Source organism: Antedon bifida, chromosome 7 (genome assembly GCF_963402885.1).
Source record: "Antedon bifida chromosome 7, ecAntBifi1.1, whole genome shotgun sequence".
Classification (NCBI taxonomy): Eukaryota; Metazoa; Echinodermata; class Crinoidea; order Comatulida; family Antedonidae; genus Antedon; species Antedon bifida.
Genome location: NC_136232.1, coordinates 25090218 through 25108652, shown reverse-complemented (window position 1 = coordinate 25108652; position 18435 = coordinate 25090218). Strand labels below are relative to the sequence as shown.

The 18435-nt window shown below is 30.3% G+C and overlaps 1 protein-coding gene across 19 annotated transcripts in view; it reads left to right on the top strand.

Moving 5' to 3' along the window:
• Positions 1-18435, top strand: part of LOC144848745 (liprin-beta-1-like) — a 119966-nt gene that overhangs the window by 68770 nt on the left and 32761 nt on the right. For 18 of the 19 annotated variants that reach the window (XM_078705618.1, XM_078705614.1, XM_078705616.1 and 15 more), the window contains 6 exons: positions 222-284; positions 1747-1795; positions 1994-2055; positions 2591-2779; positions 3094-3303; positions 3902-4079. In XM_078705618.1, the coding sequence (XP_078561744.1) occupies positions 222-284; positions 1747-1795; positions 1994-2055; positions 2591-2779; positions 3094-3303; positions 3902-4079 (751 nt within the window). The remainder of the gene's footprint in view (positions 1-221; positions 285-1746; positions 1796-1993; positions 2056-2590; positions 2780-3093; positions 3304-3901; positions 4080-18435) is intronic. The other variant, XM_078705617.1, reaches the window with a different exon arrangement.

The window sequence follows — 18435 nt, the reverse complement described above, 5'->3', positions numbered from 1 at the left end:
GTCATTGATTCTTTTCTGTCATTCTAATCATCATAGCTATCACAATCTTTCAATTATCTTGTTTTTAATCTTTCAATTATTATTTAAATTCCTTACTATGTTTCTAAGTTGATAATTTAACACCGATTATTTAAATCAGAAATTTACATCAATTAATGCTTATCCCAATTATTTATATCCATATTAATATTTACTTACATTACACTGTGTCGCCCTCTAAGGTTAAACTTGTACGAACTCAAAAGGATGCTTCCGAGTTTCGCACTAGGTCCGTGCAGGCCTATGTAAGTTGCGTTGTTAGGTGGATTGTTCAGTAGCGTGTGATGTGCCTGCTATATACCTCTTCTGAAAGTTATTTTAGAAAGTGCTATGTCATTCAAAAATAATTTTTCCATGTGAACAGGAGTTTACATTTGGAGTGGAAATTTACTGTGTGAACACACATTGAAAATTAATTTTATAAAAGATGCTTTTAATTTGAACAATATAGCGCTTTCTATAAATAGCAATTTGCTTATTGCTACATGCTATTTGGAGGCAGGCTCTTTGGGAAAATATCCCATAGCGAAATAGAACAATTTCGATACAGATTTCGTTTTAAATTTACAAGTTCGCAAGAGCCTGCCCCTTGATTTTCTCCTTCCTCTGCTTGTCACGGATTTAAGCTATGCTACAATATCACATTGCATTTGTAAATCAGATATTTGTCATTAGAGACATTACACTCGCAACATTTCATCTTATAAGTTAATAATAATATCAATCAAAAGTATTTTCTTCTTCTGTGGTATGACAGATATAATAGATATGTGTATTTATAAACTTCCACTAATATTAGAATCATTTTATATAATAAACTTAATTCTATTTACCAACCCCTATTCTTTATTATTTGAATGTCAACATAAACCGCATGGTTTGAGATTTTTATATATATTTTTGATTTTGCATAATTATTTTATTTATATGAACCAGCTTGCTTTGCATATATGATATTTTTGATTTTTTAGAATTAAATTTATTTTCTCACCGTATAAAGTATTTTGATGTTTGTTTAAATTTATTTATTAATTTTCCCAAACCACCATAAACTCAAAGTTTACCAAAATCCATACCATAAAATATATTAGGATAATAATAATTATGAAATTCATAATCTATAATTATGAACGAACTAAAAATAGTCATTTAAATTTTAAATGATTATTAATCTGTATCAGTCGTTAAAGAAGCCAATCATGAAGCGTAAACAACGTGAACAATAATTAATGATGACGTTTTAGTGTCCATTGACGTTAGTGAGTGGGAGTCCATATCCAGTGACGTTTATTATTATTAATTTTTAATTTTTTCAATTAACAAAAATATTGTTTGTTGCAACAGATGTTTATTTTAATTTTTTACTGTGTTTTAAAGCATTTCCATTTTGGCAAATTTTATGTGACAATATATATATAGGGGTGTCTAAAATGAGGATTTCAACACTTTTAATTTAACTTTTCATTAAAAAAAAAATATGCATGTTGTTAGAGCTTTGAATAAAGTCTGTTTTTCACTAAAATATTAAATAATGTTGAAATCAATGTATGTGTATTTAGTTTTTAAATAATTTAATTTACTAATTATCTTTGAAATATTTTTTTTGATTGACGTTAATTTATTAGATATTTTATTTACTAATTTAATATTTGATTGCACGTTTATTTAATTATTTTTTACATTTTCAATATCTTATTTCTTCCATAGAATGAAATTAAAAATTTGGAAGCAAAATTGAATGGGCTGAGAGATACAGGTAAAATTACACACAAAGAGTACTGAGAACAATTGTGGATTTTGTATAACATGTGTTAGTAAAATATGGTATATTAACTGGAATTTAATTAAAATATGTTTAGTATAATTTAATAACCCAGGGATGTTTTGTTATTACTAATATTGATAATGAAACTGTGTAATTAACTTCTGGTTTTTGGGTTTTTTAAAAATTTAGATGCGGAGGCAATTAAATTGAAAAAAGCAGTTGAGTCATTAATGTCTGCCAATGAGGAGAAGGTAGGTTCCCTAAAGCTCTGTCTACACTGTCAAACTAGTTTAACAAAAAAAAGTGTGATGTACCCAAATATGGCAGTGATATGCCCAAATATGGTAGTGATATGACATCATCATGTCCATTTATGGGCACATCATATGTTTTTGTAACATAAAGTTTGATAGTGTTGACAGATCTTTAGGAACTGTTCAGATGAAATAAATGATAGGCATGAGGGTGTGATGGTAATGGTGGTTTCTTGCATAGATGGGGAGGCTGCATTTGGAGACAATTTTTATATTACTAAATTATGAAATGAAAGGTTATGCATGTATAATGTTTATCATAACATTACAGTCAACCCTCTATTCAGGCTACAACTATTATGCATTTATTGGGTCCTGAAGGAATCCCCTTTAATAGGAGTTCCACTGTATTTTTTTTTTTGGAACGTTGACCAACACCTGATCTTCCTTTCCATTTATGTCTAAATGTATTTACCAGAAATTGAATAAATGATGACAAGCAAATTAAACTTCTTTTTTTTTTTCACTCTAGGAGATGAAAATTGAGGAGCTTCGGCAAAGCATCAATTCTTACAAACGCATTCAACAAGAAATGGTACTTACGACACAGGGTAGCCAAAAAGGACTGGACTTGCAAGAGGAGGAAGAACTGCAACTGGACAGCAGTCCATCGGTCAGCTCAGCAGGCAATTTAGACCAAGATGAAACCATCAGGGACCAGGTAATATTGTTGGTAATCTCTTCAATTATTGAGGGGTCATTAGATGAAGTTAACGTGAATGTTTTCAGTGACGTTCAATTTGATTTTCCGGAACCGTGCTGGAACAGCTGGTGTGAAGGTCTTTTAAGGCCTGTAAGAACCATTAAGAAATGATTTTGTTTTTTATTTACTTTGATGCTGAACTTACCTGGATAAACCAACATAGACCTTCTCCACTCTGAAATGAGAACATAACTTGAAAAATAACCAAAACTTTGAAAACCCCTATAAAACAGTGGTATTCTCTAACATGGTTTGTCATTTCCATTTTTCAGGAGCGGCATCAAGCTACGCTACACATCAACCTCGCTGGACCAAGCGCTACATCAACACCAATCAACGCACCAATACCGCCCCCAGTCTCTGACGATGGTCTGATTCGGCCACGAACTCTGGATATTATTAGTCAAGAAGAGGAGTATGGTCAGCAAGTACGATCCTCTAGCATGGACAATATGAAAAGACCTCATCATCTATCAAATAATGTAGGTGTAGTTACGGATAATAGTGTCATTTTAGCATATGGTAAATCTTCTAATTGTAACCCTGGGTTATTATTCTTTGATTGTTTTTTAGGATGGGTTACTATTAGAAGAGGGGTTACTATTAGACTAGTGGGTTACTATTACTAATCTTAAATTAGGCACCTGAAAATAGTAGCCCACCCCCAACTTTTCCGGTCAGCAACTCATAGCAAAATAATAAAACAGTACGAATAAACAAATTTGGTTGAACTCTAACTTTATTTCGTAAACTGAAAAGCACTCAATCCTCCCTCACTCCTGAGATCAACATGCATTATCTCCTTATTTTCAAAATACGACTGCATCATAAGTTTTTGTGACTCTAATATTAACCCCCATTGGTTACTATTAGAGTAGTGGGTTATTATTAGAGATTGACTTATAAGGTGGGTTACTATTAGAGTGTGGGTTACTCTTAGAAGATTTACGGTATACCTTTTAGTTTATTATCTGAACCATAATTAAATTACGATAAGAAATGAAATGGCATTCTAATTTTGGATTATTCATACTTTTATACCACTTTATTTGAATCTGTTTTTTACTATTGTGGAAATAGTATTCAGCAGCTGGAGTCTATAGCACACTGCCCTCACCAAAGACACGTAACTTTCTGGACGTCCATCATTCTGAACCAACGACACCAGAGAGGATGAAGAGGAACAAAACCAGGGTCTCCTTCGGAAAAGGAATCTTTAAGCGTAACACCAACAAGATGCAAAGTGCCCCCAATCTGAGTAAGTTTAAATTATTGTTTTCAATCTGGAAAATTATTTACTATTATCCTAATATTTTGATACTGTTAATGCAAGGTTCTCAAAAACTAATAAACATTAGGCATATTTAGCTGGTTGCATGAAAGCAGCTCAATCTGTTGAAAAAGATCTAAAAATGTTCAGGTAGCAATAACTAGGAGACTGAGGATCTAGATCTGCTCAAAACAGACCAGACAGATCAGCCTATTGTCACATTACTTGGAGTTTATTTACTGCCCTCTACAAAAAGCAAACAAGAACTTTCTGTTTTTATGTGCTGCCCTCTACAGATGAAATGGAACAGACTTTAAACAAATTTTTTTATTTTTTTATTTTTTTTTTTTTATTTGAAATGGAACAGACTGGTTTACTTTTAGCACAGCCAAATTAGTACATTTTGCTGTACAGCTGAATAGAAGTTTTCTATAGACATTTCTATCCGTAATTTTCCATAACAAACTATTTTATAATTGTGTTTTGCCTTAATAGATTATTAGTATGATTAAGATCATTTCTAATTAGTCACCGATTCCTGAGGCCATATTAATTAGTCTCTCTTAGTGAAGAATACATTCAACATTTATAATAATTTGTACATTGAAAGGTTTACTAGTTATGTCATTGTTACCATGGTGATATAACATCAGTTTTTTTTGGGTACTAATTACATTTTATCTAATAAATCATTATTTGCATTTTATAATCATAACATGTCAACCGATTAAATACAAAAAGCTTTAATAAAAAAATCTTAATAACATTATTTATCTGTTGTTTTCCTACCAAATAAGGCCATGTATACTTTTCATCATATTAACAATTGTTTTAGAAGGTTTATTCCAATAATTGGATCTAGCATTTCCGAAACGTGTCGTCTTTAAAATTAAGAACATTCTGTTTGACGATTAAATGCCTTGTGGTGTTTTTATTGATTTCAAATTTTGTTGGTATCATTTTGAGACACGACCTTAGCATGTATCGTTCTGAATTAAAATTAAACATTGACATTTAAAATGTTTCTTACAGAACCTTCATTTTTCGTATTTACATAAAACTGAACATTTAATACCGTATTCATCTTTTTAGATTAATTTTCCTAATGTTTAGTATTCATGAATGTTTTCAATCGAAAGATTAATTTTGATTATATTACAAGAACATTTATTAGTGGCAGCATTTCCATTTATGTCATTTGCATATAAATACAATATGCATAGAAATCGTGTGTTCCTCTCAAATTCAAATTCAACAAACATTTATTTCATCAAATGCTATACAAATAATACAGAGCATAAAATGAAGACCAACCTAGAAGTAAACTTGTCTCAGTTGGCCCTTTACAAAAAATAATAAGAACAAGTGAGATACAAATACACAGAATAAAAACACAGCAAAGATAAATTCACCTAACAAAACAAATACAAGTTACATAATATGTGTGTTGTTCAGAAATGTACCCTAGTAGTAATACAGTTTCATACATTCTAAAAGTAAAGTAGTTTTTTTATTTTTTTTTTACTGCTTTAATCAATGATTCAACTAAATTGCTAGATACAATATTAACATTTATGAATTTCACATTTATTTATTTATTCCTTTCAAATGTTTCTATAAAGATTTACATTAATACCAGTTGAATAATTGATTGAATTTTCTTGATATAATAATACAAATGTTATATTTATTTATTCGTTTTAAATGTTTCCCTAATTATTTAATTTCATTAATAAATGTGTATTATTCTAACCCCTTGGATCAAACATAATTTAATCTGCAGAATATTTGTTCCATGTTTATTTATTCATTTTAAATGTTTCCCTAATTATTTAATTTCATTAATAAATGTGTATTATTATAACCCTTTTGATCAAACATAATTTAATCTCCGGAATGTTTGTTCCATACTTATTTATTCCTTTGAATTGCCCTCATTCTTTAAATTACATTATGTATGTATTATTTTTTTAAAGGTCAAACAGTTAAATTATATATTGATTATACTAACTGGATATTAGAATATTATTAATGAATGAAATTGATATCAAGGTATTTAATAAAAACCTATTAATTATAAAATTTCTTCTGCTTTATAAACTCCAATTGCGATAAGTATATCTGGTATCCGTTCACTTTTGACGAACATCCCGGGAGAAGTCAATTATTCCGAATATATTCCAGTCAATTTCGTACGGATTGTCCGCTTCATTTAGGAGCTTATTTAATGAGAGCACAGAGTCGTTGTTTGTAGTTCATGACGAATTGATAATGATATGTAAACAATTGGTTGAAAATTTCAAGTTTAAGTCGGTCGATAAAGTAGTGTCAAGCCGGGTGAATTATATCAATATTTTGGTTATGATTATTAAATTTAAATTGTAATATTAGATTTCATTATTTGACATATTTTGTTTCTATTAATAATTATTTTCACAATTTTCGTATTCTGTTGTTTATTATCATTTAAAGGAATACTCCAAAATATTTACTCTAACCATTATCCTTTGCTTTCAAACATATATCGTATGACCGGGTATAAACCCATGTTTGAGTGCAATTCCACTCCCCCATTTAATCTTAATTCAAATATACAAGATATCAGTAAATTCCAACAGTGAAATTCAAGTACAATCCCATCTTTTAATTTCATAACTAAGCCCCTGGGACTATACCCTGTCTTTCGGTATATATTTTCATCAACTAAATCTATATTTCCATTTACCAGGGAAAAGCGAAATTTCCTTTCCGGACTATTAATATCTTTGTTGGGATGAATTTTTTCAATTTTCTGATCATCTCACTACCCACTCAACTTCAGTAGTAGTCCACCCAGATTAAACCTCATTTTATTTTTAACAAAGCACCAAGAAACTCTGGATAACTGAAAATTATGTTTGTTCCCAACCAGACTTTCTTTATACCATCCATCTCTTTAAATCTAAATACATCTTTGCATCTCCCCTACACATTGAGTCAATATTTTTTATGTGCAAGTTATTTTTAAAATTATATATTATTGAAAAGAGATAATTCTTTCGAAGCTTAAAGTCCCTTTCACATGTATTGATGAGTAATCAAGGAAAAGGAGAAGATCCAGAATTTGGGAAACCAGGAAGAAAGAAGTAATAAATTAAAATTATTTAAAAAAAATAAATTATTTACTATATTATGATAGATACCAATATGTTATATTGGAGTGGATTAAGCTGCCCGCCAGACTGTCTCTACATCTGTGTGCAGCTAATCCTACTTGGCCATCACTAATATCTATTTTTTATTAATAAATATTAATATTCATCCTCCATTAGAAAGCTAGAGTGTTTTTAAACAAAGACATTTGACCTGTAGTATACTATAACACAAATTGATTGCTCTAATTCAAAACTGATTATAATGACCCGACGACAACGGAGCCTCCAGAATCATTTTATCGTGCTTATCAAAAGTTTATATCTTCATTATTATTTAGAAAAAAATTAGTTATGCTTGAATCATTTTTCAAACATTATTTTTTAAATAAATTCTAATTAATCTGTTTGTAATTACCTCCTCAGTCAATCTTGATTATATTAACAAGTGAGATTACAGATATCGAACTTGATATCTAAAAATAGATATGATGTCATCAGTAGTTTGAACAATAAAATCGATGAAGCGTGAAGCATCGAATTGATGATAATGGGTTAGGAGTTTGAGCCAGTCAGACTTGTATAATATTTACATCACTTGTTTGCTTGATGAGCCACGTTCAAAATCTATGTTACGTTTGTTTTCAATGTCAAAGGTCGGTGTGATCTTTAAACCGGGAACAATTGTGAAAACAGTGTGAGGTGTTTTAGTTTGTTCTTAACCACACTTGAGTCTGGAGTTAATTGATCCCACCGAGCAGCTAGCTCATGGTGGTTGTGTGACAATATTTTAAACTTGGTCTTCTTTATATTGTTGGATATATCAAGTACCATTGTACAGAAAGTAAGTTGAAATATTTAGTAAGATTGTTATTATATTTGTAGGATATGAATGTTTATACAGTCATATCTCTCTGTATTAAACCGGTCTTCTTTGCAATGGCCTGAATTTTTGGTATTCTGGAAAGTCTGGTTTCATAATTCCGTTTACATAGGAAAACATTTGAGCTGTTTAGGACCATAGGAACATTTTCTGTTATTTACGGATCTGTTTTTGGGAAAAGAGAGATAAAAGAGAGATATTTAGTTAAACATGTTCAATTTAATAGAAATAACTTTTTATAAGGTATTAGAGAGGCTTTAAAATATACTTAGTTAAAAATGTTCAATTAAGTAGAAATAACTATTTTTTAAGCTAATAACAAAATATCATATTTTATAAGGAATATTTTAAAAATATTAAAGATAAACAAATCTATATTAGTTTTGACATGGAGGAAACAATATATTATATTTTCCTTCAGTGGTTTCGGTTTAGTAACAAAATTATGAAATAATCTAATGTTTACGACCTTTTTGACCTTTGAAACGTAATGAACAATAAAAAAAACATAAACATTAATGTTGACATTGTATACTGTACATATGTTTGCGTGCGAAAAAAGTAAAAAAACACAGTTTTTATTACCTGCATGTATAACATTAATAGATGCTATTACTGCTTGCAATAGTACAATTATATGCCATATTTAGTAATATTGCGATAGTATAACTGTGTTTGTAATAATATCTGTTTGTGGATTTCTGACATTTCCACTTTGTCATGTCATATATGGATGGACATAATGGTTTAGATTAGATAAGGTTATTTGGAGGACGAACTGTCAAACTGGTACCATATGTTCATTTGTCAGATTATGGTATTTCCACCCACTTTTACTTGATTCTCTAGATTTAATATCTCAAAATTATCTATTGTAACAATTTCAATATGATTACAGCTGATTTTTGTAGTGTATTTTAAGTTCAACATGTTTTTACTGTCATAAATTGGGATTATTGGAGAATAAAAACATAGATAACTTAACAAATAACAGTAATGTACAAACAACTAAATGGAGCACACTCTAGGATTGACTAAAAGGGTACACCTCGTTTTCCATTCGATTCATTTACGATAGGCATGAGACACATTTCCTGATAAATATCCTATTTATAATTCATAAATCTGCTTCTGGTGTTCTGTATTAATAGAGCATGAGTGAAGAATAATAGTATCTATGCACTAAATATCCACAAAATTAATATTGACCCTGGGACTATACCTACTTGGTGTATCCGAAATCGAGGACTTTTTAATCCTCCATTTCGTTGTATCAATTTAACTAACAGAGGTTTATTCAAGCGCCTGTGCGATTCCTATAATCAGTTCTCTGTTTTTTTGTGATTCTGATATTTTATTTTACTCTTTTTTAAAGATATTTTTAAGAGGTGGTTGTGTGACAACATTCTTATTGTTGGATATATCAAGTAGATCCATCATATCATCATAGACCCTATTAAATAACCCATTACGATATTAGGAAAAAGTTACTTCTTTATTAAAGTAAAATAGTTCATAATGTATGTAGACTTTGGACTGTATACTATTTCCAGAATATTTGTGTATCTAACCTTTGATGGGCGATAATGCTGATATTAGAGATCAGGTTTGTTGTAACATGTGTTGTCAACGAGCAGTTTGTGAAATGATTTCAGAACAATAGCGTTAATAACGTTGATCATGTGACAGTTAGCAGTGTCAATAAGAAGCCTAATAAGCGTAGTGGTGTTCATTATACCAACACGCACATAAAGAACTATAAGATTAATTCCCATTATGTAATATAAAATCAAATGTTATTGGTAGATTAGGAATTTGAAATAGGGGTGAATGGTGAAATGAAGGGCTGAGCTTAATTTGTTTATGAGGGGGAGGAGGGAGGGATGGCCTGGTCTGGCTGCCCTCCCCCTGAAGGATGTGTCCTTACGTAGGTTTGTTAGTTAGGGTGCCACCTTAAAAGTTCTCGTTTAGTAGGTGTGAGTTTGGTGTCTGGGGATGTTACCTTTCTAAGCACTTTACAAACAAAAATGATCATTAAAATATTTAGTAGGTTAGGGATGCCACTTAAGTTCTCCTTTAATAGGGTGTAGTATTAGTTTATCCTATAATTGTGTTACTTAATTTCTTATGTTAATTTCTAATTTTGTACTGGAACCGTCTTTTGGAAAAGACGATTGTAAACAAATTGAAACAAGATATTCTCAACCCTTACCTCCTTTGTTTTTAAGGAAATTTGGAGATACACACCGCAAACATTACTAGTGTTTCTCTGCATTAAAACCTTTAAAGAATAATGCAGTGTCATTATATTTGTTATGCAAGTTTTATATTATGCGATATTATTAATATATTAGAAATTAAAATTGCGCAAATAAAAACAATATCTTTTATTCGATCAAGTAGAAAGTATTGTATTTTGAAAGTTGGTTATAAAAGCATGATATTATAAAAACCATTTCTAATAATATCACAATTTATGATAGATGGACATATTAGGAACATATTGAATATGATATTTCCAGCAATGAGCACGTAGAACGGACACAATGATGTATCGTATATCATAGTTATTATTCCCGATGAAACCGTCAACAGTCCACTGGCTTTATTCAGATGTTTTTATCGCAATAGAACCATGCATTAGTTTCATTAATCAACTTTCAACTCCATAAGCATTTATGTATAACTTTGATGATTACCAAAAGATCTATAAATTTAAAGTAAGAAAAAGTAATGACTACTTTATGAAATGCATTATGATTGATTGAATTTTTTTGACGTTTATTATGTCATCTTCAGGAATATTGTTAACAAAAAAAACCTCTCTCAATCTTTATTTGAAATTGAATCTACAGAAACAAAAATTCCATGCACAAAATATACAGTTTTGTCACCCAAAAACAAGAAAAATAAAGAAATGAATATTAAACTTTGAATAGGCCATTTTGAATAGGCAATTGTGTAGTTTTAAGCTAGTTAAATTAATGATTTCGCTCATAAAAAAAGACAAATAAAGTAAAGTTTATACCACAAACTTATTAACTTTCAAACAATGGGTTTCCGGTTGATTTTTTTTTTCTTTAATTTTGTGGTTTTATTTGGTGAATTTGTTTTCCATCCAATATTTGCTATAAACTATACTGTAACTATTATGTGACATTAACACATTTTTTTTAAAGAATTTGTTCAGGGAGACAACATCTAAAATATCTAATACATCTTACAAATGTGTTTATATACTTATATGCAACTTTTGATTGTTATGACATAAGAAATCTATGGTTTATGTTTAGTTTTGATTGCAAAAGTATAAAATCAACGATCATTTGTACATGGTAATTTTTAAAATGTAACCAATAACAGTTAGCAGGACATGCTTAATACAGTCAATGTCCTTTTCAACTTGTACAAATGTGGTAGGATTGAATAATGTCTTATACTTTAAGTATTGTAAGATTACGTCCTATCAACTGTGTAAACAGCACATGTGTATTGAATATACCACTGAAAGTACATAGAAAATTAAACAGAAAGGAAAATACAGTTTTAAAACCTTGTTGAACTTTATACCGTTAAAATTGAATATTTTCTTTCAAGGTGTGTTCTTGTATTTGCTTTCCGCTTCCTTCTTCAGCTACTATACAGTACATTTTTTAAACCCAAGCCTCACTATAGTCTCTACTTATTTCGTATACCTCTGGCTATTCTTACCAAATCCATACTTGTGTTTGACCAGTGCAATAATATTTGACCAGTACAATAATAATCCAATTGTCCAGTTATTGTCGAAACTAGATACATTCTACAAGGTATTTGACCATTTAATCCAATTTACTTATTGTACATATCCGATAAATTGCAGTTTATTAAATTTCCATGGCAATAAATACTGTAGAGAACCATGTATTGCCATAGGCTAAGACGATATATATTTTGTTTGATTTTGTAAAAAAATGTAATTACTGTACCAAATATTATTCCAGCACCACGCTTACTCTTTACTACAAAATTTATTGCTCTCAACAATTTATATTATTAGTCTTTTTTCAGTTTAAAGATTCGACCTACGAAATTCAAGTCAAGGTCAAGTCAAGTATCATTCCACTTTACCATGTTGAGTTACTTTTGCTCTATTAAATCCGAACATACATCCACATCTTCCCCCCCCCCCCCCTTAGTTGTAGGATGTCTCCATATCAAACATCACTTTTTAAATTTAAACTTTTTTTTCCATTTCCTCATATTTAAATATTGTTCATATCATAAGTAATTTATTTTAATATGTCACAATTAATATTATATTCATTCACCATACATGCATTGTTGAAGAAAAAAAAAATAATAATTGACACACCTGGGTTTGTCGTTGCCATGAGTCACCAATGCATTGCCAATTATTTTATAGTCTTCAATAAAAATATTACCATTACTATTATTTGCCGTTGATGATAACTAGATGATTCATATTTATTTCATATTTTGTATTAATTTATTATCCTTATACACCTCCAAATCCTAATCACAAGTGCCTGTGTGTCAAGTTTCCAAATCATTCTACATCACATCAAATATTCTAAAGCTCTGTCTACACTATCAAACTCTATGTGACAACAAAATGTGATGTGCCCATATATGGACATGATGATGTTATTTATATCACTACCATATTTAAGCCTATCACTACCATATTTAAGCACATCACACTTTTTTTGTCAAACTAGTTTGATAGTGTAGATAAAGCTTAAAGCTCTGTCTACACTATCAAACTAGTTTGACAAAAAAAGTGTGATGTGCCCAATTATGGTAGCGATATGCCTAAATATGGTAGTGATATGACATCATTATGTCTATATATGGGCACATCACATTTTGTTGTCAGATAAAGTTTGATAGTGTAGACATGGCTTAAGCCCAGACAAAGGAATAATGTTTTCCGAAAACTTGTCTCTTTTCTCTGGCTGTTTTACTATATCATTTTGATTTTATTTATTAGTTATCCGCTTGGTAGAGCGGATAACTCCTTGTTACTGTATGGGATCAATATTTTTTTTCTGTATTATTCTTGGATCCTTCCTTCCTTTTTGTGAGTCGCGTTTCTCTAAAATGTGTAAACATAACATTTCATAACTTTGACAACATATGGGCATTTACGTGAAGTTGTGCACCTCCTATTTTTGAATGACGTCATAGTTGCGCAACGTGACTTACGCGCAATTTTATGAATTTCAATGATTGATTATAGATTAAAAACCAAAAGTCATTTAGTATTGACACTTTGACAAAATTTAAGTCATATCAGGGGCAAACTTTCTACGGATTAAAAATGGCATGTTTCACAAGAAGTTACGCGCGCACGCGCATTTAAAATTTCAAAATGCGCAAAATTAATTTCTAATCAACTTTTTATGCGTTTCTTGTCATTTTGAGCATGTCAAAAATTCCCACGGGCGCGCAATTTTTTACGCACGCGGTGCGCACGTAGCGTTAAAAACATATTTTTTTCTCTTGAATTATATTTTTCAAGTCTTTCCTAGTAATTTTGAAAACAATTTAGACCTTTTCCAGTTTAAATAACGCCATACGAACACGTTGAATTAGACAATTCGTGCGCGTTTTTTATGAAAAAGCTTAAAAAATCGTCAAAATTATGTCTTTTTTTAAACAGTCATAGTTTCTAAAGTAAACCGTGAACCGTTTATTTTTATTACAAAATCTAGAAGTTGATGAGTTGTAGATATCGGATCATGCATCGATAAGGCCAAAAAAACATTGTGACGTCATCGTATGGCCACACGAATGTAAAATATAGGATTTTTGTCTCTTTCGTTATTGCTCATCACATTCAATGGAGCGCATCACGCTTATCTGTATTCCTTTTTCGCCTAAATTTATATATTGTGTAGGTCAATCAACTTTCTTTAGCATGAGATAAAAATATTTTAATTTTTATGACGTCATCGTGCCTAAAAATTTTAATTACGTGGGTCATTAATTTCATCTTTACAGTAAATTTTAATCTGTAATAGCTCGTAAGAATAAAATGTGATAATCACGATTAAAACGTTTTCTGGAAGCTATTGGATTGTAGATACGAATTCATGTAAACATTTTGCCAATCGGATGTTGTGACGTCATCATATGGCCAGTTGAATAAAAAAAGTCGTATTTTCATATTTTGCGTAATAGTTCATCACATTTAAAAGGGTGCGCATCTATATTTTACGTATTCAAATTTCTTCTACACGTTAATATGTTGTTCCTGAGATAATTTCCTCCAGAAATTGCTATTTAAGTGTTTCATTTTGATACCGTCGCCATGTTAAAAATTGGAATAAATGGCGGGTCCCGTAATTTCACCTATTCTACACTGTATGTAATATGTATACAGATTATACTCTTTGCATGTATATACTATATGACACAAATTGACAGAATTCAGCACTAACAGCATATCATATTCTTCAGTTCTTGTCATAATGCCATAATCTTTATCTGTGTGCAATATTCCAACGTATGACGTGCACGTGGCGTTTGTCGTGGTGCGGATAACTAACTCGTCAAAGTGACGAGTTTCATGTCTAGTTTATTTATTTATTTTTTATTTGATCTGGCCACAGATACCAACAGCATTTTAATTTTTTTCCAGTAATTGGCCTTTGGATAACAAATATTCATCTATTATGAGTAATATATCCACCATATTGTTTTAAATTACATAACTTAGACGAATATTTTATAATTAGTTATTTCCATATTCATTTGTCTATTACAGATAATTTACCCAGATTCACTTCTAGCTAATTATATTTAAACTGTAACCTAATCAATACAAATCAATACGAGTTATAGACAAATTGATTATGATCTGTCATGCTTGACCGAGTTTGTTGATTTTGTCAGTTACAGTAAATTAAATCAGTTGGCATATATTTGTGTAATGAATTTATGAAGAAAGATTTCAGAATTAGGTAGATAATATTATTTATATTGTAACATTATGATAATTGAGATTTGAAAATCTGTTTCTTTTTTCTTCAATATTATGGTTATGGGTGTAATTCTCCTAATTTAGCCAGTTGATGTTTGCTACTATATCATAGACTCTAACCTAATTAACCTAACCATCCAAGATACAGGCAGCACATGTGATTTATATTATGGAATTTGCCTATGATACTGGATAAATATTGTCATATGTCTAGGAATCTGTTGATTTTAGCGCTTGTGTTGTTTGTATGACTATCTATTCTGGCTGCCTCGGTACCAAATTTCTTGAACTCATATTATGCCCTACAGTTATATATCTTCAATATAGCATGTTAAAACATACAGTGTGACTATTAAACTGGTCTAACGAAGTTGATTAGAAACCATTGGAATTACAATGAGAGGAATTTAATGTGAAATTAACGAGGCTGATAATAAATGAACCTAATCAATGTTGTTCAAAGGTCAGCCAGCTTATTGCCAATTAGTTTTCATGTAAACATTATTATGGTTGATGGTTATTTTTGTCAAATTAAAGATGTATTGTCTCCCAAAAACTTGAAAAATAAAGATTAATAAAATCAGACTTTAAATTCTGTAGTTTTAATAAAGTTATTCACTTTAAAAAAAAAAACCTTAAAAATATTATATCACAAACAGACAAAATCAAAAACTCTTTTATTCTTGATCCATTTTTTGTTGTCAAAGTGAATATTTTATTATGTGACATTAAAATGACATATGAACAAAATATTTTTCAGTGGACAGTATATCTTTAACAATTCTCTATAATGTATCTGCAAAAATGACATTTTAAAAACTTTTCTGACCAAAAAAAAAGCCCTTAAAAATGTTGTTGCTTAGAGCAAATATCGATAACTCATTCGTTTTACCTGCATCCGGCTGTTAATGTAAATTATGATATGAAAGCCAATTAAATTTGCAAGGTTATTGAATATTACATTAATATTGATATTATGTATGAATAATATTTGTATATTTCTAGGCATTCTAATTGCTTCAAAAATGCTTAAGTGGATTCAGGATTTTGAAATATTGTAAAATGTGCTGAAATTACCCTTAAGCTCTGTCTACACTATCAAACTTTATGTGACAAAATAATGTGCCCATATGATGTCATATCACTACCATATTTGGGAATATCACTACCGTATTTGGATACATCACACTTTCTTTGTCAAACTAGTTTGATAGTGTAGACAGAGCTTAAGGGCCAACTGCGACTATGGAGTGGATGCTCAGAAATTTTTAGTAGATGGAAAAATTATAACATTACAAATGTTAAAAGATTGCTGTGAGGTGGGGTACTACCTGTAGCAGTACATTTGGAATTGTGTGACTGTCCATCACAATTGTACTGTACATGAGTAGATTATAGGCTAATAATAGTATTGAAATAGTTGTTTTCTAAAGCGATGTTTTATCTGTAAATTATACCTTTGTAATTTTCTATTATTCCCTATATCATTACTATACTTGTTAATAGGCTATTGGATTTCCTATCTAGATAAAGGTAATCAAAGTCATCCATTTCATCATATTGTCCTCCATAATCGGTTCTTTTATATCGATTCATCCGCCCGTTAGACAGGCGTCACTCTTACTCTGTGAACTGTCTGATTAAAGTGTAGCCAACCATTTACTTTATTTAGTTTAATTATAATTCGTACTTCTGACCCCTTTTGTTTTTGAAAATGATAAGGAAATGCAATTAACAGCTTGAAAGTAAAGTACAACTCAATTCTCTGTACTTTATATCCACATATGTGCTATTATATAGCCAGTATCATAGGAACATTCTATATACAGTATCACATGTATATCACATGTGATGCTATTTTATGTTAATGTTAGGTTTAAGGTTATAGCCTAATACAGGTGTCATATGAGACACTGTATTGTAGAATTAGCCTATGATACTGTACAAAATTATAGATACAGTAACAGAAATTGATTAAAAGTACATTTTGATTTTTAAATCAACCAATCTTTTATCTCCAAGATACATAGTTTTATTTTTCATTCTGATTACCATTATTATCAGTACTATTATTTATTTTTAAAATTATTTGTATTTATTTATCTTATTTATATTATTCTTTTGTATAAAGGTAACAGCAAAGAAGTGTGACTTGCGTGTTGCTATTCACTCATTTTACCGTCTTATTTCAATTATGAAATTACGATTTCTAAAGATGGTATTAGAAGTCTTGTATCTATAAAAGGGCATTTCCTCTAACAATTGAACACTAGAATAAAGGACCATTGTCTTTCAAGTATTTAACGTCTTTTGTACTCTTATCTTCACCTGACTTGTCTAGTGGTAGTAATTACCAAAGTACTGTTTGAGTCATAATATTGAATTTAAAATGAGTTTGAATGAAGCCTCGATAGAAAAAAACCAAACCATCGGATCTACTACTGCACTGGAATACTTTGTAGCACGACCTTGGTTATAGTTGTAGTAGAAAAAGCAGCGATTACATTGTTATTGTTGAACAGGATAGTCGGATTGAGTGACTCATTGAATTGATGTGTTCTGGAACAATAGATTTGTAGTATTTGGAATTGCCCATAAGTTACGTAGAATCTAGGATTACGATCATTTTGAAACTGAATTTGAAGGTAAAACGTTTTTTAATTCTTTGAAGATAGATTATTGGGCGTTAATTTATTATGTGTATGGTTAACCTTTAAATTGAGATTTAATTGACGTCAATATAGGCAACAGGCTGGATGGTTGTGCATATGTCGGCATAGAGAGGAATATACTGTAGGGATCAATATGTATGGATTCGTATGTGGAGGTAGGAATTACTGTATCTATTTTAATAGTTGGATCCATTTGGAGGCTACTGTAGTATAAAGATGCATAGGTACAGTACGTACTAGGTTATTGTTAACAAGAAATGTTTGGTTAGATTTGGAATGTTGGGGGAGGGAGGGGTTAATCCTACCACATCACACTTTTTTTGTCAAATTAGTTTGATAGTGTAGACAGAGCTTTAAGTTTAGATTTGATAGTATAGGAGAAACTGTAGGATGAATGTCTAACTAGGGAGGTATAAAAGTAAGTCTAACTTTAGGGTCAATACAAAAATGTATTAGGTAACCAACATTTAATGGATTTGGAAGTATATTCTGTATTGTTTTGGTTTTCATTTTGTTGTTTTTTTACTTTCTCTTCCCTTTCTTTTGGAGACTTTTAAAAATAAATTGTATAAATAGTTGGATTGATATGATGTGTAGGCCTATAAGGCAGAAAGAATGCGGAAACAGATAATGAACATTAAAAAACATATTACTTAAACTGTACTAATGT